Source organism: Mercenaria mercenaria, chromosome 5, assembly GCF_021730395.1.
Source record: "Mercenaria mercenaria strain notata chromosome 5, MADL_Memer_1, whole genome shotgun sequence".
NCBI lineage: Eukaryota > Metazoa > Mollusca > Bivalvia > Venerida > Veneridae > Mercenaria > Mercenaria mercenaria.
The window spans coordinates 84,156,599-84,181,619 of NC_069365.1; the positions used below are offsets into that span (position 1 = coordinate 84,156,599).

Consider the following 25,021-nt stretch of genomic DNA (forward strand, 5'->3'; position numbering starts at 1 on the left):
AATTTATACTTTGTTCCTTCATACATGCATACCTTGTTAAATTCCCTTTATAAGTGATTTCAACATTCAATACACAACTGTTAAAAGAATCAGTTACGTTGCTTTTTCGAAATAACAATTAAACATTCTAAACGAAAAGTATTTGCGACCCACTTCCTAATTTCATTAATTTACCCGAGCTAGGATGATCATAACCAACAATGTCTAAACCAAACACATATAATGTATTTGACATTAAATGTTTTATTCGAAATAACGTCTTTCAAATATTTTCTTTACAAACATCTAATGACGTTTTAGATTACTAAATATTTTTGAAAATGTGTATGTATTTTCAGAGAAGGTGTCATTATCACATCTTTAAACAGATTTCTGTATAATAAACATATTAGTAAGGGTTCTTCACTATTGAATCGCGTATGCACATATAATACAATGGACTTTACGAGGCGGACGCACATGTTTAATCAGTGTCCTGTTTACTTGAAGTTAATCAAACCAAATTCAGTAGATGAGCACGTCTGCGAACATGTTCGTCTGTTTCTATTTTGTCGTTGAAATATCTCAAACTTTTGCCTTCCGAGCGTTCCGTAAACAGTCTGTTCGGAGTGTCACCGGTCGCAGCGCCGTTCATTCGCGCGCACACAGGGACAACTTTATACAAATGATCGATGTAAATGTTACACTGCTCAACAGTCATTGCAACACTCCAAAATGTCCTAATGCATTCGATAAGCCCTTCTTTTGTTCTTGGTTCCATTTTAGCGACATATCGTTTGAGCTGTGCCCATACCATTTCAATTGGGTTAAGGTCTGGGCTCTGTGCAGGCCATTTAGGGTAGTTTATCTGACTGGCGTCTAAGAAGTCACGTGCCATGCGCGAACGATGTTTCGGATCATTATCCTGTTGGAATCTGTGTCCGTCTGGGAATGTCTGTCGCACGAATGGGACTAGATTTTCCGCAAGAATAGAGTCGGTATAGAATTCACTGTCCATTATTCCCTCGAATATTGTAATTTTTGTACAAACATTCGTAATCCCGTTTTATATCACTTGTCCTGTTCAGTTTAATTCTGTAAAAAGGTGGGGTTATCCACCCCAGTCTGTTTATTAACTGTTATATCTCCAAGATTTACAGAAGACTGATCCCTCTTGTATCTTTCAAGTATTTTTGACCTAGCGTCAATGCCACTAGGTCCAAAATAAGAGAGTAAGACAGGTATCCAAAGAATGGAAAACATGATGCAAATAGCTGTTGTGAGAAGAGCAATTCTGAAAACCGTCACGAAAACGTATGATTTTACAACAAACAATACCAGAAGACCTAAAAGCTGTCCGAGTATTGAATGGAATAAAGCCTGTGTGGTCGTACTAACAACAGCATTAACACGCATCGCTTTGCTGACTCCTTCAACTTGAAAATAGGAATAAAATGTGTGTACAACAACTTCGATAAAGACACATCCCGCCAACATGTAAATGATGGTAGAAACTTGTGTCAAATAAATTCCTAAGAAATGTGATATTCCAAACAGACAACACACCATGGAGAGATACGCCAGTGCTATGAGAAAAGAGGATGACAAAGTTGGTTTCAAAACAAAAAGTAGAAATAGTAAGAGTCCAAGTTGCACACCCGTGAATATTAGAAATTCCCAAAGCGGTTGTTTCCACGCGTCAGTAAAAATGAAATCGGGGGAATGTAGAGAAACAAATTTATCTTTTGCACTTAAAGGCAGACTATGTTCACCAAAATCATCATATATGTCCTGTTGATAATCATCAACTGTATCCGCCAAATCAAAGAGCTCTTTTTTAAGTGAAATCTCTGACAATGTAGACGATATATCTTTAGTTTTGATATAAAATCTTAATGCAGAAATTTTTGAATAATTTCGTTCAAAACGTATGTCATGAGAAAATTCCATATTTTGAGGAATTAATTTGTTTCTGACCAACAGACTCAAAGCTAACTCTGATGTATAATTAGCATACGAACTATTGTCGTACAAATCAACCCAGGACATAAGAAGTTGAGCATTCAAGAATGACTGCGATTGCAGCTGCCTCTCTAATTTTGATATTGTCACTCGGTCAGCTGCATATCCTCTAGGATGAATTGTCACAAATTGTACAATTGATTCCCTTTGATAAATGCTACTCATTTTTTCATTCCAGCTATGAAAGTAAGAGCTTGAGAGAACTTCGTTTCTCTGAATTACGTCTACTTTGTAGTGAACTAGACCCCATAAGGAAAACGCAACTAATGAGATATATGAAATAAAAGATATGCTTTTTGATGCAGTGGTCAAAAGGAAGCGTAGCATGGCTTTCCTGAAAATCTTCTCAATTGAACTTTCAGTGTCAGATCTATTTTCAGGACGGCTACCACTACAACAACAAATAATACAACAGCTGCGTCCTTCAAGCTCTTCTCTAGGTCTCAACTTCGTACAGATACAGCAGTGACGACCGGCGTCGATACGTTGCTCGTGTATAGCCAGACAGGCAGTGTAAAATACAAAATGGTTGACGTAGTTGAACAACATGGTAGCCACTATAATAAAGATAAAATTGAAAGCGCGAAATGTTGAGTTAATACTGCATATTCTTTGTGAACGTAACTTTATTCCTTCTTATTCAACCGAAAATATAAGACATATTGTGACAATACGCTTATCAAATTGTATACTATGTACATTATGATTAACAAAGTGTGAATACTATAAATGCTTAGTCACACGAATATAATATTTACTTTTACGAATGGTGTCCTACCTACGTAAGTACCTACGAGCTCCAGAGCGTAAAACCTTGAAAAAATTGCCACAGCAAACGGAACAGCATAGCACAACATGGTTGTAGTTATAGGAATAGCTGACATTTTTACAGCATATTCTAAACGCTGTTTGGCATCGGGTTTGTCGTTTACGTCAGCCAGATACGAAAGAGTTATCATTGTGTTGATGATTTGATGTTCTGAAATCATAAATGCATCAAGTTTTAACAAAGTAACATGTAGAATATATCAGTCTTCAGCAGTCTTTGAATTAATGGCAAAGATCTATCAAGCAATGAAAATGCGCTAAACAATGAACATCTTCTGAACGTTCAAATTTATTTCAAAAAGAGTGTTTTGTAAAACCACAATTTATCAGTAACATCTAAATAGTACTTACCTACAATAAAGAGTGGAACAATGCCTACTGTATTTGTAAATTCGACCTCACATGCCATTAGCAGACCCCATGCACCAAGCACACTGGTTGGTGTAACAATGATACCCATTCTCCCGATGTTGGCCCTCTTTGCAAGAATATTTCCACCAGACATAACGAACCCAATGTAAAAGAAATAGATAGTGACCACGAATGAAAAGTACCGTATATCTGTATATGTATCGTTTCCTAGCTCAACAAAAAATGATTTTGAGTGTGCGAATATAAATGAGAGATCTCTGCTTTGCCATTGTTTCGAGAACTGTTTCATGTGAGTTATGAAACAATTCATCCAGTGTTTGGAAAGCTGTGAAAATAATGTAGTGTCTTGGCGAAGGTTTAAACGGACTTTCAAATACGTTGCTTTTACGAGAGTATCGTTCACAACCTTGTAATCTGCAAACTGAAATAACGGATTTTCCAGAATGGTATTGTTTTCAAAGTTAAATTTGTTCAATGGTAATAGTCCATCTGTACACTCGCTCAATTTATTGATGGTATCTTCTCCATCAATGACGCATTTGTCATTCCTTAAGGCACATAAATGGGTAAAATCAAAAGCAGTTCCATTTGCAGATTGCACTGTAATATTTTTGACATATTGCATTAACGAATTTAAATCGTGGTATAACGAGCCATTAATAAGACTTTGCTTGTTTTTCCTCCAGAAGATCAGTTCTACATACAACGGCTGTTTAACAACCTGATGTGAATAGAAGTCTGAACCGCTTAAATCCGGAAATATACTTAGTATAAACTGCTCCGTTTCCTGCGTTTTCGTTTCTCTTGGCATGTAGATTTCTTCAATATCGTTATTGAGGAGGTTCTTGCCAGGCAATTTTAGCATTCCAAGTCCCAATAAACCATTGAGTAGAAAGCTGATGATGCACACTTTCCAAGAATGTAAGGCAATATAAAACGCCAATTTTCCAAAGAAAGCTTTGAAAGTCTCCTTGCAATCCATGTCCTGTTGTATTAAATATTAAAGAACAAAATATTAATTAAGATAGTTTAAAGATCCATATGCGTTTATCTTTCAGCCTGAATATATGTCATGTGAGAAAAACACTTGATCATGAAACATGATAGATACATGTATTATACAGGCAGGGAACCAATAAATAAATTGTGTGAATATATGAACTTCAAAATGGGCAAAGGTACACTGTCTACCCATCAGTCATCAGTAATATGTAGAAATATCTTACTTTCAAGTCATTCAATGTTTACGATGTGTGTGTATCGCTATGCAAAAAGCTTGATTTGTAACAAACGTTTTTTTGAATAATCTCTCCCTCTCTCTCTCTCTCTCTCTCTCTCTCTCTCTCATGTGCGCGCGCGTGTGTGTGTCTGAAAATAGTGACCTTTAATGCAGCTTCAAATTATTCATAGTGAATATGCTTGAACAGGTCCTAGTGATCTGCCTTGAACAAACATGCTGCATAGCCAGCGCCTTACGTAAAATGGCTTACCTTAAAGCTTTTTGATTTCGGATCAGACTAGTAATTAAAGAAGAAACACAAGTTTTCCTTATATAATTCTGAAAACAAACACAATTCCTGTGGCATTCCCAAAGTTGATCGAAGCAGGCTCTTTTGAACAAACATAAGGGGAGCCTATGTGAGAATGCTACAGCAAAGCTTGGTGATCATTTATCGGGTAATTAATAAAATGAAATAGATTTTGATGACGGGAACCCGAAATTGAGCCTTCAACATTTACGTTATCAAGCTTGGTAAAGTTTGACCCAAGGACAAAATTGTATTATTTTGACATCATACGAGTGGTTGCTTAGAAGATTCTCAATTTTTTTCCAATTATATACACATAGAAGAAATAGGCCTAGTTAATGTCGGTCATGTGTTTAGCAGATTAACTGGCATTAACACATTCGGTAGAGGATCACACTAGAAATAAAAAAACACATTTAGTCAAATTGTTCTCAACCAAACCGTATCACTCCGTTTTATCAATCAGATGTTCGTGATAGTCCCATTACGAATCCTTATTTATTGGGTGAGGATACGCACTCTGCACTCGTAATTACCACAAATCATTGTTTTTCTATGTATTCGACGATCTGCCAAGCAACATTGAAGACAAAACATGCAAACTACGAATAAAGACAATACAAAGGAGACTTACTCCTCAGTCTGATATTCAGTAATTTGCCTTGATAAATTAAAGTACTTTTTTTCATAATTTGGCGTCGATATTGAAAAGGACGTGACCACGCTTTTATTGATTCGCGAAGATATGTCGCGGAACGCCGCCTTTAACCTGTATTGTAAACAAACAAAAACGTATCATCGAAATGTGCCAGATATTTAACAAGGGAACCAATGTGTACCTCTGGTTTGCGAGAATGTGCCATACAAAATAATATCCGTTAGGCTAAGCTTTAACGGTTTAAAGTAACTTGATAATGTACGTACACATTACCCTGAGTATATAATATTATTATTGCATTTAGCCATGCTTTATATATATATACATGTGTTACTTTTCATTTTAATTGATTATTAAGTTATATATACGTAACTTGTCAAGTATGGAATTGTTGTTTTTTTTTTCAAGAAAAACATGAATTCAGTTCCTCATAGAATTAATAAAACAAAATCTATCCACACACAAAGTTAATCAATAACAGTCGTTTATCACATGTCTGACGCTGCGGGAGTGAAATAAAGCCATTACATAAATTTGAAAATTAACTAGTGTAATAAAGGTTTGACGTCGATGTCGTTTAAAGTATCGGAGACGGCGGACAGATTGACTTGTTTATAATAGTTAAAGTGAGTTTTTTTTGTAATGTTTCGGCACGAACATATAACATGTAATAAAAAGAATATTACATTTGTGACTTTCCACTCGTTGAAGAAAAATTATAAAATGCTCGGCAGAGCCTCGCATTTTATTCTTTCATTCAACTCGTTGAATGAATTCAGTATGAAAAGACATAATATAATATTTATTGGTTAAATCTCAGCATGATATTATCGAAATTACAACTGTTTTTTCTTCCTCTTTAAAATTGACAAAGAAATACCAAGGGATGGATGGATACCTTGTCAATAGTTATGATAATTTTATTGTCACTAACATGCAAACGATTTTATCATGAATAATAAAGATTTAATAATGGGAGGAACATACTCTTAGAATGTTTTTATATGCTTGATTGTTAGGACCTATATTTGCTTTTCTAAGTAACCTAATAATGTAATATAATATAAAATCCGAGAATTCCGATCCCAGTTTCGGTGAAAGTGAAAACATGTCCCGTTTTAATTTATAACAGCATATTCTAATTTAGTGTTAGATGGATATCCAAGCTATACCAATTTGCATTACAAGTAGATAGCACATGTGATATACTTTCAGTCAACTGAATGATTGTCTCACATCCCGAATGGGGGAGCAAAGTAGTCAACAGCCTCAGCCTGACCATCTGATCACGGATCAGATATGTATAGTCCTGTTCAATAAGGGTTGTTATCTCCCCTGATTTATTACTCCCCTTGTGAACTCTTCAGTGCTAAAAGATAAGATCAGCATACATTCAAAATATTGGGGAGCAAACATTATTAACCGAATTTGCATATGTAACAAATTGCTGATAACAATCTGTTGACAGAAATTGAATATTTATCATGTTTATATAATAATTGATAAAAGTGTAAACAGCATGTCATCTGGTCTAATCTTGAATTATCAATTATGTGAGAAATTCTGTTACTTTCACTGTAATATTAAATAATTGAAATCATGTGTGTCTTGATATCCAAGTCTTATGCAAGATCTGAAACAAAATTCTAAGCCTTACTGATTTTATTCGAAACAAATTTTCATTAAATACATGTATAGCTGATATTGAGAAAGACCATCTTTAAAAAAGTTGAAATAAATGCCAAACATTGTTAAAAAGTGAAGCGAGTGCGGATTTCCTCTTAAATATTTCAAAAGTATTACAGACATACAGAGCGGATACTTGATTGTTTCAGTTTAAAATTGAAATACATTTCACAGATTGGAACATCATATGTAATATTTCTATGAGTGGGCAGCCACAAGAAAGCATGTAAATTCTGGTGTCCACATGTGAATTAAATTTCACCTAAAAGTATGAATAATTTGTTTTCTACAAAATGTAAAGTTATTAGAAATAATTAAAGGTACGAAAGTTTCATGTGTATATATATGTGTAAATATTTTGTTGATTCACTGAATAAATGCGTTAGATGTTTAATTTAAGAAATAGAGTATGTTTGTTATTAAAGTTTTTTGAACAATGAAATATATGCCCCTTCGCACACCCTGCTGGTTGCAGTTACATGTCATTAAAGAAATTGTTCAACAGGATTAAAAATTGTTAATATGCAGGAAGACCTTTGTTCCCTAAAGTGAACCTGGTTAAAGCAGTCAATTTCAAGAGTTCAATTTCATGATAGTTTGAACCTTATTTAAACAGCCACATTTATCACTTTGACCTCAAGACTTACTGCCCTTAAATTACTTATCCGAATGTAGGTATATATTTTAAACCAGTCACTACCTTTTAACTTAGAACATCTAGTAAGTTTAGAAAAAGATTTAGTCCTGCTCGCCAAAACATTTTCGACTGCAGCATTTTAAGTTGTAGGTAGCAGGAGGGGAAACAAAGTTTTATTTCATAGTGAAATATTAATTTCAGCGATTGTTTTCCTTCTTTATATATGCCGCAGTTCTTCCAAATTCATTCGGTACCCGTACCGGACCTTTTTCCAAAGTGACAAAAACATTCGCAGGCCATTTTTTGATAGCTAATACACTGATCATGAGCTAACTCTCCAGTCATTATGCCATCTCAGTGATATTGAAATAACTCCATATGACGATTGTTGGAATTTGTTTTAAAAAGTAAAAAACTATTTCAAGAATTCTCTCAAATTCATGAAAAAAGTCAGCTAGTTGTGAAAAAAATATAAGGAAAATAATATGTCATATTGTGTTCGGCGAAATATTTTAACTATTTAAGGGACCGAATAGCTCTTCTTGATTAGTACGTAGTTAAGTTCCATTTTAGGACGAAGAAGCTGCTAAAATAATTTAAAAATACCCACTACTTTATGACATTTATTTATTCACACAGAAATCTATAGTTCAAAAGTTAGACAGTTAGGTATTTAGTAACAAGTCACTGAAACATTGTTTACAGAAAGACATAATGAAATTTAACATTTACATGTTAGTGGTTGTTGACAAGTATTCAGTATTTTTCAACTTTAATACAAAGATTTTCCACGTTATACACGCTCTGAAAACAACTTTCGAATGAATACTACTTTATAGAATGAAATTAATTTTGGCAGCATTTCATTCCAAACGCAAATTAGATCCTTTCAACAGAATGTCCCTTCAAAGTCTGTACAAATAAGTCTGGGGCTTAGGTATTTTCTCTCCAAGAGGAGTACAAATTTAAAAAGTTCTAATTGTCATTGTCTGTAGCGTTGATCGTCCTCGATATGTATTTCACAAAGTGGCCTCGTACCTAATTTAACATGTCCTTTAGCACGTTTTATTAATTATGGCCATTTCCTGGCACATATGTAACTCTATCTCTTCAATAAACCCTCTGTTCACGCACTGAATGTTTGTCAAAGACAATCGATTCATCAATTCCTTTGTTCGTCGCCATTTTTGATTTTATTTGCTCACCGGAAGTAGTTTTTATCAATAACGACAACTCACGCAAGGGAAGTAACAACCTTATTGAACAGGACTATATGGGGCCTAAATTCTTAGTCCAGAATAAAACATTTAGTGCAATACAATGCGGACCTCCGTGATCAGATGGTCAGGCTGAACATCGACGGCCACACATATTGTTACACATTTTGTCTTACTGCAAATTAAAAACCCAGATGAAACCTCAGGTGTACTGGATGTGCCCTCCGTATTTAAACTACTTATGCACATGTAAAAAGATTAAGTAGACCGAGTTGTTTCTGCTATAATGTTGTTTAGAAGAATTTATGGAATCTATGGTAAGTGTTCTTAATAATATTCACGGAGGCAAGAACAACGTTGGTTCAATGGTTAATCTATATACACATGCTGTAGCTTTATAAGTACAGATTCCCCGATATCTATTCTTTTTTACAGGTTGCACTTTGACAAGTTGTTGTGTCCGGCTCTTTTTTTTTTTTAATTTTGTATGTACGGACTTACATAAGCAGACAATCGCATCCCCTTTATTACAAAACAAAAATAACATACTGGTTCAAACACGATCTTGCTTTTTACAATAAAAAAAGCATAGGTTAAGTTATCAAAACATCGGTATTTATCGGTTGCCGAACGGTTTACCACAGAACACTGAAACTCTTTTGGTATGGAATGGACAAAGTCAGATTTTGCACATACATTGTAATTCAACTAATGCATCTGATACAGGTTTTACTACCGAAAAGAAAGAAAACAAAAATATATTTAAACTCACCTCAATATATTTATCCAAAACGATTCTCCTTAATTAATTCATGCAGCACAATTTTTTGGCAATGACAATTTACGTGACCCGGAAGTTGTTACCGCTTAAATAAGCACTAGCCCGACATAGCACAAAGGTAAAGACAAAGACAAGAAAGAAATATTTTGCGAGAAACTAGTGCGTTTATTTGAAACAGAAGCATTTTACTGCATTTACTTGTAGTTAATAGAAAATCAAATGTATATAATCAAACGTTTATATCATATGAAAATGATTGGTAAATTGCCCAGAATTTTGACAGCTCATCTTGTACCAGAAAGTCGAAGCTATACAATCTTGGGGCTTTTAGAAGAGGACTGAATTTGTATTTCTGGCACCCGGTGCAATCTTTAAAATCAATACCAATGAATCAATCCGGAAGTCTTGAAATTGCTTGTCGACCAATCCTCCTTTTAAGCTACAAATTATACAAATGCTTATTGTTATTTATTTTGACAATATATCTAATGTAAATGTCTGTTTTAGCAGTTACTTTACTGTATATCTATAATGATTCCGGAAGAATGATCACATCAAACTAGAGCCATTATTGACAATTTTTCACCGAAGCAAACTTGCGAAAAGAAATATTTTAATAGTGAATCATTCGTATATTAGTAAGTAGTTAAAAACGTATCAAGAAATACTATTTTTAATCCGTATTACGAGAGTTGTTGTTTTTTCTCCTAAATTCTACAAAAACGGACGGAGAGTTAGAATTTTGTCTTGCAGCTTGCTTAGTCGTGCCTCTAAAAGTTAGGCACTTGGTGTTTTGATTTCAGACAAGATGTTGAGTACATTTGTGTAACTATACCCTAGATCTACCCTATTTATATGTATTACATTCTATGAACTGGTATTTTGTCAATAATTTTAGAGCCTTTCTCAGCGGAGAGCTATCGTGTCTAAATTGTTGAAAATAGGGTAAGTGCGAGGTTGGCATGCCCTTAACGTATATACATCAGTTTCCTTTATACAGGTTATTGACCTTTCCAAGGCGGTGCCCCTATTTACAACCTGTTTTTAGTTGGTTGTGTATGTTTTCTTGTTTGTTGTTGGCGTTTCTTTCCTTGCTCCCCCCTCCCTACCCCCATCTCGCGCCCCGTTCATTTTCACCCCCTTTCCTTTTATTATGGGAGCGTTATCGTTCCAACCATATTGTTGGCCGACGGTCATCCCTGGCGGCCCCCACCGTTTTTTCCTGCTTGTTTGCTGCTTAAGTGTTGTCCCTCTGTCTGTCTATTTGTCTGTTTGTCTGTCTATCTGTGTTATTTTTTTGTTGTTGTTTTTGTACGGTTTAATGTCACACCAACTCAAAGGTCATATGGGGACTTTCCAGATTTTAAGGGTGGAAGAAGATCCCAGGTTCCCTACCGTGCAATACTTTATCATGGTCGATCGCCTGTGCAGAACAACTGACCTTCCGTAATGGCTTCATCACGTGAAGAATTAAACGCCCCGAGCGAGGCTCCAGCCTATATAAGTGAGGGGCAGATGATTTCAATGACTTTAAACTCTCGGCAACGGAGGACACGGGATCAAGTTTGATATTGTGTAATGAGATTGTGCTGCAATTGTGAAATGTAAGTACCAATATATTGTTCTAAATGTCCGTTAAACTTCAAAGGTGTTGTCAATTTTAAAAGCAATTGTAACCGCATTTGGAAAACAATGTTGCGTTGGAAGATTTGTTGAGTGTATATTTTACCAGTAATTAAAATTTCGAGTTCAAAATGGCTGAAGAGTGTTAGTTTCCAACAAATTTCAGGTCGCAATTATAGATAAATTTTCATGAAACTTACAAAGTTTACGCTTTTATTAGATATTATATAAGGATGTTATATAAAAAGGAATTGCGTTTGTTCGCTAAGTATATTTTTTTTACTGACACATTTATAAAATCAAAGAATATTAGGCCATTCCCCGACCCCACCTCCCCTGCCCTACGACCAACAACTAATAATAACATTTTTCTGTTTAGAATAAAAATATGAAAATATTAAGTAATTCCTTGTAATTAAATACAAGTACATGTATTTAGGTTTGGGGAAAAATATATAATAAAATCTGCCTTTGCTATTGCCTTGTTTAATTTAGACTAAAATATTCATGTATATATGGGCCGTTCCAGGAGAAAACCTGCATTGGTGACAGGATATAATTGCAAATAAATTATTTAGATTTAAATTAAAGTACTTGAAATATCATTGTTAGCTCACCTGAGCAATGCTCAGGTGAGTTTTTCTGATCGCTCGCTGTCCGGCGTCCGTCGTCTGTCGTCTGTCTGTCGTCCGTCAACATTTAGCTTGTGTATGCGATAGAGGCTGTATTTTTCTGATCTGATCTTCATGAAATTTAGTCAGAATGATTAGCTTGATAAAATCTAGGCCGAGTTCGAAAATGGGTCATCTGGGGTCAGAAACTAGGTCACTAGGTCAAATCAAGGAAATTACTTGTGTATGCGATAGAGGCTATATTTTTCATTTGATCTTAATGATTTTTTTCAGAATGATTATCTTGATGAAATCTAGGCCGAGCTCGAAAATGGTTCATCTGGGGTCAAAAACTAGGTCTCTAGGTCAAATCAAGAAAAAACCTTGTGTATGCGATAGAAGCTGTTTTTTTTTTTTTCAATTGATCTTCATGACTTTTGGTCAGAATAATTACCTTGATGAAATCTAGGCCAAGTTCGAAAATGGGTCACCTGGGATCAAAAACTAGGTCACTAGGTCAAATCAAAGAAAAAGCTTGTGTATGCAATACAATTGATCTTCATGAATTTTGGTCAGAATGATTGCCTTGATAAAATCTAGAGCAGGTTGGAATATGGGTAATCTGGGGTCAAAAACTAGGTCACTTGGTCAAATCAAAGAAAAACATGGTGTATGTGATAGAGGCTGCATTTTTCAGTTGATCTTCATGAAATTTGGTCGGTATGATTGCCTTGATGAAATCCAGGTCAAGTTTGAATATTGGTCATCTGTGATCAAAAAGTAGGACACTAGATCAACTCAAACAAAAACCCTGTGTATGCGATAGAAGCTGTATTTTTCAATTGATCTTCATACAATTTGGTCAGAATGATTGCTTTGATAAAATCTAAGTCAAATTTGAATATTAATCATCTGGCATCAAAATCTAGGTCACTAGGTCATATCAAATAAAATACTTGTTTAAACTCAAGAAACCACATTTTTGGTCCAATTGGCCAGAATATTTGTTTCCATGAAATCCCTAGGTCAAGCATGTTTACACTGGTACGGTGTGTTTCTCAGGTGAGCGACATAGGGCCATCTTGGCCCTCTTGTTTTTTTATGTTCGTGCAGAAACTGGAAACAAGTTTATTGTAACTGAGTTATCTAAGGCAAACTGAATACTACCATATTTTACAAATAAATGTTTTTGTGTTGTCATGACAACTTAAATTCTAGAGCACCCATACACCATGAGAAGATAGAAGTGTAGAGATAAAAAGCCTGTGGTGGAGCCAAAAATATATGATAAAGTAGTTTTTCAGTAAAATAATTTTAAACTGTTTCTTAACATCCAAATATATGATGTTTAGTTAGTTATTCACATATTTGGCACATGAATAACAAGAACAATACACGTCATACACGACAACGTCATACTGTTTTCATGGCGTTCATATCGTCACGTCTCTATATGCCTTCGGTGACTTACTTAAAAGCTTTGTAAGTCTTGAAATAATGAAGATAATTTTCTAAAAGTTTTACATTTTAACTGTAAAAGAATGTTCTTTATGAGTATTATGTTATATCAGTCACTAATACAGGTTTTGTCATGAAACGGCCCATATGTATCTTTTGCATTAAGCATTCTCTGGTAGTTTTATGAAACAGGTGCAAAATTCTGCCAAAATTCAAAACCTTTATTACAAAATTAATCTATTTGAAATCTTGAAATTTCAGATACACTAAAATAGATATTGAAATATGACATAGCCTAGCAAAGGGGATTTTATGGCAGTTTAATTTATTACGCAGATCTGTTTCTATATTTACATATCTTTTATGCTATTTTCAATTAACGTCATAAACATAACTGATTTGTCAGTGTCATCGTAAATAACAGTTATAACTTCCCCATACCTTTACCGCAAATATGTTATTTTTTTCCAATGACAGATCACAGAAGGAGCTTTCTCATTCTTTCAAGACAACCATTTACGTAAATATTTTCGCATAATGGATGACGCAATCGTATAGGAACTTCCTCATTATTCAACAAAATTCTTTTCGCATATTGGATACGACTAAACAGGTAAAAATCCCCTTATTCACTACAGCTCATCTTTAGATCCAGGATACCTGAAAGTCGAAACTGCACCCCACAGAGAATTTCATTTCATGTCTATACACATAACTATTATTAAGAAATTAGTGTTTTTACCCGATGCAATAATTAATATAATCTATTAGAAGATCCTTTGGAAGCAAAGAATGCAACCAAGCAAAATGATAGCAGCCCCGATTTGATTGAGTCTGTTCATGAGTCTGTTCATGAGAGGTAATGGAAAGTGCAACACTTCTCATGCACCGGCAAAGGACCAGAAAATATAATAACACTGAATCCCACTACAGACTCAACAATGAACACACATACATAATGGAAAGACTTGAGATAACGTGAAGCCCGATTCTATTCGTTGGGACTGACTGTATATTTGGAATAAAATCATAAATAATATATTATAGTAAAAAATAACAGATTAGGTTTGATTGTACAACCCTAACTTTACCTTCTTACTTTGGTGCTATTAGATACACCAGTGTTCCTTAGGCTTACAATTTGTATTCACATCAACATTGATCAACCAATGTGTGTGGTCTTATATTTGACGTCGATATCATCAAAGAAAATACATGTTAATGTCTAACTAAATATCGTATTGGTCCAGTTGATCAAGCTGAAACCGGTTGTCTTGTGTATAGGTAAAATGAATCGGAATTTTTGCATGCTTTAGTTTTTACAAGACTTTACTTTAATATTACGGGATGATAAGTTCAAAGCCGCATCAAGTATTTCTTAATATATCCCAATATTTTGTTTTCCGTTGTAGCCAGAAGTAATTGTAGTTTTACATATTTAGTTATATGGTTTGTCTCTCTTGAACATGGTTTGTTGTTGGCTGGAGTCGGGATTTATCCTAAAAACAATATAACAAATTAAGCTTCCCATGTTGTGGGCATTTGTAACGTTTATAAACAACTAATATGAAATTAAATTTACCCGGCATGATATGGAATATACCGGGGAAACATGTTACGTTCCTGGACCAATAAAAATGTTGGAAATTTGTAGGAGGAGCGAGATAATTTACGTTGTTATTCTATGAATCGATTAATGCAGCTAGAGATATGGAGTTGTTAAGGAGGGCAAATATTTGTTACCATTATGGGCGAAGTTAAGCAAATAAAAAAAGTTTCCATATTGCGCTGAATGTAGGATATTGCAGCAAATGTAAAGAAGAACACTGCTGTGTAAGTAGCTTTATTTTGTTTACAAAACTATGTATTATACTTTATTGCTACTGTTTATTTGTAAACTTGTATTAGATATTGAAATAATGTGGGTGCAAACGAATGCAAGCGACATTTGATTTTATATTATATAAAGATATATAAATATATCTTATCTTAAATGATTATAGTACAGATAAACACAATGTATATACAGTCACGTATATCTAACAAAAATACTGCATATAACATACTAACTAATTGACCAGGGGCCGTATTCATAAAGCGTCTTAAGTATAAGTATAAGAAATTGATTATTTACTTAAGTATAAGTTAGGTAAGAAATTTATTTTACTTAAGTATATTTGTTATTCATAAAACAACTTAATAAGTAATTCTTGGCTTTTATTGTGGATTAAAACATTAAAAAAACCCATTAATTTCAGACAGATACAACATGCACAATTATGTTTAAAGTGCTTTTATCTGAAAAACAACACTTTAATCATACTCACGACGCCATTTTGTTTTCTGACTTAAGTCATTTCTTACGTATCTTACGTTTAAGCTATTTTATGAATAGGACTTAAGTTTTTTACTTAGACTTAAGCTGAAATCACCACAAACTTAAGTAAAATCTTCAACTTAAGTCAAAACTTATACTTAAAGATGCTTTATGAATACGGCCCCAGAAGAACATTAACATCAATTTAGACCTTATAAACCTTGGTTTTTCTTTAGAAAAATATATAGTTTTTTTCAAATGAAAAATAAACCTGAAAGATTCAAAGAAGGGCTAATTATACTAACACTCGAATTTTAATTATATGTAGAAATCATCAAAATTGTTAATCATGCAAATGAATGTGGTGTAGGAAAAAGGCATTTGAAGATACATTTTGTACTCAAATCATTCTAAAATATCATTTTCAGTCCACATCATTTGATTGACTCATTAATTTAAGTTGTACTTAGTATGAACAACCTAGCCCAATATTCATAAAGCATCTCAGTAGAAAAATTCACTTTTCAGACTTGAGACTAGAATTTAAGTATTTCTTATAATTTTCTGTTTCACTCTAAAATCAGTCTTTTGGATTATGTAACTTATATTGTCATTGAATATTAAGATGGAATCTAAACCTATTGATCAGCCATGAAAGAAAGTGTATTGTAACCATAGACATTTACGGAATTGTCTTAAATAGTCTATATTTTATGCATATGGGCCCCGACAGGAGCCGCTTTACGAAAATTCATGGGTTCATTTTAAGTTCTCTTCTGAGTGCCATTAAAACTAAGACAAAATTGAACAATGTCATAAGTTATAACCTACCCTGTTTCAAAAGGTTATGAGATCTCCCTACTAAATATTTGTTAGTAAAGACCAAATGTAATAACATTTAGACCATAATTTATACATTTATTTTAGTGTTCAGTTATTAAATATGTTAAAAGAATGTAGCATCTTTGATATTTGATGCATACTATTTTGTTTGTCATACTGACATAATATTTCATTGTAACACTCGAGTAGCCATGAAGCACATGAATGCAGATTGTTATCATGTTGAACAATGAATTGTCATTTATAGAGCAAATGAATGCCCTTTATCGTTTGAATCATTTAATTCCAAATAGTGTCTTTCGCAAATTTCTTTCTGATCAAGTAAATCAAATCCAAAGAAAAAAAAGAACTGTTTTCCATGTTAAATTTTAAGGCAGTTTTAATTATATCAGGTTTAATGGATAATAAATATGTTTTTCAAAAGTTTACACTGTTTTTGTTACACTTTCTAACTGAAATATCATAAACACTTATCAAGACACTGGTGTAGGAACAATAACAAAGGTGAGTAATAAATCAGATTATAATATTCTAACGCAGCTATCAAAAGCTTTTCCATCCATTTTTGTCTAAAATCTGCAATGATACTACAACTTATGCCTATTTTATCAGGCAATCAACAACTAACATGTAATAAGACTTACGTGTGGTGTTAATTGGAGAATAACGGGCTACTGTCTTTTAATGTCAATGTCAATTGATATGGCCAAGAAGGGGCGAGGTATACAGAACCCCTCCCACCCATACCTGCCGAGCCTGATAACACTGTTACCCTGTATGTAACCGATATCAACTGCCGAAAAATATTTCCGTGTCTTATTTTGTAAATATTACTATTTGATGCAAATATAATCAATTCACATGTTAATGATTTCTAAATCACTCCGCTTTCTTCAGAGTCTTTCAGATGACTCTTTAGAAGAAAAACTTTCTTTAAATATATTCAACATCCAAGTTATGTAGATCATTGGTGCTAATCGGGCATTCCTGCACAAACCAAGCAAACTCTAAGACTAAATAACTAACAGCTAAAAGCGGTGCTTGTCTTAAAACGGATGCCCGGTCTCTCTACGTTTAATATTACGTTTCCGCCTACGAATTCAGAAAAAAATCCACTTCCGTAGCAAATACTTTAGATCCACACCACAAATAACAATAAACGAATCACCCAAACATGTAAAAAAGCCAATGTTCCAACAATACGATAAAACGCTACCCGTAAACAAATGGCGACAACCGGCAAGGTCCCTTTACAATTAAAAGGCGTCAGTGTACCGTTCCATATTGTCTTTTTAGGTACATGTATACTTAGAAGTTCATTTTGTGTTTTCGACTGGACTAACACACCCACATTTTGACAATTTATTACTGCAAAAGCATTGCATTCGGAATGGAATAGCTAAAAAAGTCAGTTAATATCGGCATAGTCAATTTTGTCCTGATCACAACAATATTAGGCAGGTGTTATAAAACAGTTTCCATAGTGGTTGCATGATAGTATTAAAATTTTTTAAAATCAGTTTCACGGTATCATTTTTCCACACTGTTTTTGCTATAATTTAAGTTTCGATGAATGTGTATATAATTACATATAGGCTGTGAACCTAATACAGTAAAATAAAAGTATCCGCAAAAACTAATACAGTATATAAAAGGTAAAGGTAAAGGAAAAGTCTTGTTTATTATAGTGTCACCCCTATTGAAAGGGCCAGCCAAATTGGCTTATGAGACATCTTTATTTTGCGTACCAATTATAACTCCCAACTTTTATCACCAGGTCAGGCGCCAGGCGGATAGAAGTCGGTAACCATTCATTTAACTAGCTCGCGGCTCACGAACCGGCCTTTTCGGAACGAGTCCCATGACAAACATCCCCCGGACGAACGCTCCTCAAGGGGCCCGAACCTTTGATCTCCCGATCCCGAGGCGGACGCCTTAACCACTGGGCCACGGTGACCGGTATTATATCTGATAAATGTTTTCAAGATGACTTAAATTACTTTGCTGGCATTTCTAAAGCATGAAATATTAAAATATAAAATATTGTGATAAAATTGTTCCCATTCTTGTATAGTACAAGGGTACACTTACGCTAGCTATAGAAACTGCTGTAATAATGATGTGGTAGAGTTTACAACTTTGGTGTGAGGGCTGCTGTGTTCGAGTTTCGGCCAGACATTAAATAAATCATCGGACTGTTCCACTGTTTGTTTATTAACTCATTCAGGCCTGATAACTTATCTCTGATTAGAGTCTAAGGGTTTATCTATAGCTGGAGTCTACAACAAAAGTGATAAACTGATAAATCCTGTACAAGAATGTTGAACAACATGCACATGTCATGCAAAAAAGGCTGGGTCATTATGAAATACAGACTCACCAAACTTCATATGCATATTGGGCATACTTGTACCTTTCATGTGGTGAGAGTTAAATCCAATATATTTTGTATTAAATTAAATTCCAAGGCTTGAATAAACACAAAACACTACACAATTACACTGAATTTTTCTGATTTTACAGCATTTACACTTATTTTCAATTTATTTTCATTAAATAACACACTTTCAAGGAAGCTGGTACATCATTTCGCTTATTTACCGTTATGTACAATACAATGTCATGTGGTTTTTGTTTTTTGTTTGTTTGTTGTTGTTTTTTGTGGTGATGGGGGGTGGGGGGTACTTTATTTTTTAATTTACTACCAGCTCCTTGATGTTCACTATATTAACTTTCCTACGCACTTTATATTCCTGTATTTTCCGCATATCGAATAAAGAATTACACACAGAATTTTACTTTCACTTTTTCACATAACTACGCGGCACTGCATTGGCTCAATAAACACACACTTTCAAGAGGGCCAGTAACTATTTTGAATTATTTGAAATGTAGAAATGTTAAATAATTGATAGAATTTATAATAACAAATATTTACATCAAATGTCATGCTTGACATGACACTATATCTGTATACACGGATGCTGTTGTAAATAGAGAAGTTAGTGCAGTAAATTTATAGATGTTTACATTTATATTCATTTTATTTAATATTTTGTAAATGAATTACAAACCCTCTTGATGTTAAAAGTGTTAAAAGATTTAACTGATTTACACACTGATTTTGAGCACTATTCCCAAATCGCTCCGGAAAGTTTTATAGGTGGTACGGCTTATAACACTCAACACAAAGATTCACTCTACATCATTCACAACTTTACTGTGTTTCGCGTCGCTTTCCTTTTTTTTCTAACACACCTTACAGGTTCGCCTTTTTCCCAAATTAACCGGCCAGCATATCCTGCCTTGTAGTTGAATATTTTCTTTTAGCGCGTCGCGTTTCCTTTTCTCCATAAAGTCCCCAAGTAGATACTTCGCGAGTTTCTTTTGAAAAACCAGTTGTGTCAGTGGCTTACGTTTTCCTTTTCTTGTCTTCTGCTGGTGATTTGGTGATTCCTTCATCAATATGTAGGCTCCAATTATGGCAAGATCAACTAAAAACCAGAAAAGATATTTCCACCACTTAGCTGACTTGCGTGCGAGACATTAATTTGACTTAATTAGCTTGTTTGACCTAAGACGACCCAGTAAAACTTGTTCGAGATATTATTTAGGCAAACGTTTTTGAGGATTAAGGAAACATTATGACCTGTAGCATGTTAACAGTCAAATTGTTGTCGACGACGCATTACATGTACGAACTACGGACACATAGTGCGATCCATTATTATCATTTTCGAATGAGTTTGATTCTACTAAAGGGAATGGACGGCGTGGACGATATCGCCATAATCGGAATCGGATGTCGAGTACCTGGAGCCGATAATGCTGAAGAATTCTGGCGAGTTCTGGTTAACGGCGAGAATCCTATTATAGATGTACCCAAGGACAGGTGGAATAATGACGCATTTTACAGCGAAGATAGAGATGAGGCTGGGAAAACCTACGTGAAGAAAGCAGGATTCATTAAAGGGTAAAACAGCATGAATGTATTCAGCCATATATTTTCTGTAATTAAGGGATTTAATGACAGATTTGGTTTTGGTCTTCAAGTTTTGTATTTAACATTAGTTTCTGCTTCCTTGACATTCTGTTAATCACACCAAACGGCTGCGATGTCATCTAAGGGACGTTCGTTGTGGGTGCCGTGTAAACAGCGGCACGTTATCACTCAGTATCATAATTTTGGCGCCTTTACGTTTTCGGTTCATATAAAATGAACGCTAAAATTTTCTGTGGAACGAATTATATACAGAATACTGGTTTAAAAGGTTAATGTGAGAATTTAACCATATTCAAAATACAATCCTATAAGAGGTTGTGTCTGCAGTAGAATTTTTACTTACTTTTACAGGACATCCAGTTTCACAGTAATATTACCACAAAATATTATTACATAACAGTATGTATTTACACAAACATTAAACAAAAGTGTACTAAATGTTTTTTAATTGCAACATCACAAAACAGAGTATTACTTTATCACATTACACGTGCGAAATACAGATTCGTACTTATTTGTTCCTTTATTCGCAGACATGATGAGTGGGACAACAAATTCTTCGGCGTAAGCGACAATGAAGCTGTCACTGTCGACCCTCAACAAAGAATTGTACTGGACTGTGCTCACATGGCATTAGAGGATGCAGGGATAACTCGACAACAACTGAAAGGCTCTCAGACCGGTGTCTATATAGGTAAACGATTATAAATAAAATTTGTAAAAAGATCCTTTCGGAGTTATAGATTGCAAGCAAGCAGAGTCTTAGAAGACTCGGTTTAATTAATTCTATTCATGAGAGATAATTAATGTGCAACACCCCTAACACCCCTTAGGACCAGCTTGAGTTATAATCCCAAAAGTCGAAAAAAAAACAGCACTGAGTATTTGTACTGGGATATTTTTACGGTCAACCGAACGGCACTGACTGCCCGTCTCAAAGCTGAAGCTATGATATAAATATGTTCAAATGTTTGTTTTTGCCATGATATGAATAGAATACATAATTCCTGTGTAAGAAATTAAACGAATGTAGTAGTTCAGTTAGATTGTGAGTTAGCAACTGTTCATAAAGTACGATAAATGTGATGAAACTTTTATATCTGTAATTACAAGTAAAGGACTTGCTTCCTATTTTTATAAATTGGCAATATACCCTTAGTCAAGCATGTCTATTCTGAAAAACCTGTACACGTGACTAAGAAGAGCCTAACACCTCATCTTGGTAAAGCAAAAATATCTTAGTTTACTAACCACTGACTGGTGGAGTTTGTATTGTCTCAGAATCATAGCTTGCGTTGTAAATATTTGGAAATGTCATTCTTTTGTTCTAGCAAGTCTACCATTATAGAACTCGAACTTAAGTTCAGAACCCATAAATTATGCATTTTACAATGTAAGGATGAATTTCTCGCTGCCAGTGCTTTCCCCCATAGAACAAACATTGCAAATACAATGTACTTTATAACTTAATTAAAAATGAGATAAAATGTTGCATATCAGCATGCAGCAAGACCTCAAATTAACAACATGCGCAGTCACATCTGCATTCTAGATACAAACGATCCTTTGTTGCATTTTTATGCTTAATCTATCTTATGGTTAAGTAGATTATGATGTTGCAGGTGTCATGAATGACGATTATAAAGGTATGTCAGGTTTTGAACATAAAGAGGACAGTAGTTACTCTGCGACAGGAATGAGCACAACTATTATTTCAGCTAGAGTTTCATACGTATATGATTTACATGGACCGTGCATGGTTGTTGATACGGCATGTTCTTCGTCAATGATGGCTATACATCTGGGAAGTCAAGCGATAAAATCTGGTAACCTAAATATTCTCACTGGTAATATGATTAACCTAAAACATTTTGTATTTAAAAAGCGTGTCAGAATCACAAAAGATATCTATCATTTACTAAAACCTACATACAGACAATATTAAAATACTATAAATCCTTCAAATATACCACAAAATCTAAAACATATAACCTTATATATACTATATTTTCAGGATTTTATTTCAGTCAAATTAATTTACAAGGTAGTTGCCTACGTAATGAGTATCTGCAATGCGCATGTAACATGCCTGGCTTAATTCCAGTTTTGAAAGCGCATTTAAAACGCTTTTGCGGCAAGTTATGTAAATATTTTTGAGCGTTGAAGTTGTGGAACGTTTAGATGCTACTAACAGAGAATACAGTTTTATAAGAGATAAACTCATTTGAAATCATATCTTTTACATTCTCCATGATCACCACTGCGAAAAAAGGATCAATATACGGGAGTGTACGGTCCCGTATATTTCGAAAATACGGGAGTATACGGGATGTATATTACAAATATACGGACCTAATATACGATCCCGTATTCGGAACATCTAGTATACGGGAAGTCCGTATATTTGTCATGCATATACGGGATCCCGTATACGCCGAATATACATAAATGTATATTTCCCGTATATATGCAATATACGAACTTTTAAAAAAAATCCCTAGAAATGGTGTTTATTCGTGTCCTGCTTTAACATAAGTTTCATTTTCATGTATTCGAAGGGTCTTGAGACTTTTTTCCCGTATACTTTCCGTATTTTAGAATATACGGAACACGTATACGAGTCTGTATATTCCGAATATACGTAGTATACGGATCCCGTATTTTTGTCATATACGGACTGTGATGGCATCTAATATACGGGGCATATACGGACCTGTATTTTCTAATATACGGGCTTCGGATTTTTCCGTATACGCATGATATACTAAGTATACGGATCCCGTACTTTTGTCATATATGGGGCATATACGAAACTGTACTTTTTGATATACGGGCTGCAGACTAGTCCCGTATATGCATGGTATACGCAATATACGGACCCCGTACTTGTGTCATATACGGGGAATATACGAAACTGTATTTTTTACTATACGGGCTACGGACTAGTCCCGTATATGCATGGTATACGCAATATACGGATCCCGTACTTGTGTCATATACGGAATGTATACATCTGATATACGGGGATATACGAACCTGTAGTTTTTTATATACGGGCCAGGATTTTCCCCGTTTATGCAAGATATGCAGAGTATACAGATTCCATATTTGTGTCACATTTAGACTGAATTTGGTTTTCGTTTCTGGGAATTCACGGACCAGTATTTCTAAAAGATACATTTACCAGACTTTTCCCGTGTATGCACTATGTGTAGTATACAAATCCCGTATTTTTCTTTTATGTGAACTGATTTCGTATATGGGCACACACTGAAAGATGACAAAATGAATGTCATTCATACCTACAGCAGAATACGGTATGTTAGAAAAAAGCAAGACAAAGACAGGGTATGAGAAAAAGTTCATATTGTTATTAATTGGAGACATGTTAGATTAAATTAACATTTTATTCAACTTAAATGCTTTTTAAATCAGTTTTTCAAACGATTATGAATCATTTTCATATCTTGTCCAAATGAAATAAGCAGAATCAAAATGTGAGTATCAAGCATTTCTTAATAATATTATTATGTTCATTTCTAATTGAAAAACTAGCAATTCGCACATTTAATTCTGCGCCGTTGACTCAACAAATCAGTTGAGTATCACTTCTTTTACCACTGTCTGTACATGTTTTCGTTATTCACATGAATGTGATTACCGCTATAGGCTTTTCGATTTGTCGTCTGCTAAGAAGAGCAGTACATCCCTTTTATTGTCCGAAGATGTATTCAAAACGAGCGCTTTAAAAAGACGCATGTTGGTTCTGTGCTGGAACACGATATGTAAGCAGGTTACAAATGATGAACCCCATGGAAATATTCAGTTTCCTGATCTCAATAAGTATAAGCTTTTATCTGTTGTTACGAATGTCACAATGGCTCATCCGGGCTGTCTGTCTGCATCTGTTGATTAAACTAGTAGAAACTTCACACATAAGCATGTTCTCTATCGTGAAAATAAATAGTCGTCCCGTTTTCTGATTCCAGTAAACAACTCTTGTGTCAACCTGGAATAAAAAAATGCACGCATTAAAAGTTATACAAATGGACTCTTGCAATTCATAGATACTGATAATTATATCTATTAAATGATGTGAAAATTATGACGAATAAAATGACATGTGGGCAGGGATGACGACATCATTTAAGTGTCAGAACGCATTAGATATCATTAAATGTGCCTGTTGATATTTAATACAAGTTATCTACAGTGTTTAATTAGCATTTTCTGGTTATATTACGTTAAAATCTATCTCCCAAATTATATTTAATATAAAATGCATGGTGTTCATAGTGCCGTCACACGTTGTCCGGCCAATCCTCACCTCATTTTGATGGATTGTCTTCAAACTGACATACAGTAATAACATAAGTACGGGAGAGACTTTTTTCAAGAGAGATTTTACCTGTCACAAAACTTCAAAAGCACATAAAGTGCGGTAATGGGATCTAAAT

At 34.4% G+C, this 25,021-nt stretch overlaps 2 protein-coding genes across 2 annotated transcripts in view; one reads left to right on the forward strand and one right to left on the reverse strand.

The window, feature by feature from the left end:
• Nucleotides 1–650: 650 nt before the first annotated feature.
• Nucleotides 651–9,892, reverse strand: LOC123557800 (patched domain-containing protein 3-like). The gene is made up of 4 exons (XM_045349496.2): nt 9,701–9,892; nt 3,181–4,186; nt 2,780–2,980; nt 651–2,558 (listed from the first exon to the last, which is right to left on the reverse strand). Exons 2-4 carry the CDS (start codon nt 4,181–4,183, stop codon nt 1,069–1,071), a joined length of 2,694 nt encoding a protein of 897 aa, XP_045205431.2. The 5' UTR covers nt 4,184–4,186; nt 9,701–9,892; the 3' UTR covers nt 651–1,068.
• A 5,202-nt stretch (nt 9,893–15,094) lies between these two features.
• Nucleotides 15,095–25,021, forward strand: part of LOC123557801 (phenolphthiocerol/phthiocerol polyketide synthase subunit C-like) — a 53,883-nt gene continuing 43,956 nt past the window's right edge. The window contains exons 1-4 of the mRNA XM_045349497.2: nt 15,095–15,234; nt 20,323–20,534; nt 21,098–21,258; nt 22,187–22,390. Of these exons, the coding sequence (XP_045205432.2) occupies nt 20,326–20,534; nt 21,098–21,258; nt 22,187–22,390 (574 nt within the window). The 5' untranslated portion in view covers nt 15,095–15,234; nt 20,323–20,325. The remainder of the gene's footprint in view (nt 15,235–20,322; nt 20,535–21,097; nt 21,259–22,186; nt 22,391–25,021) is intronic.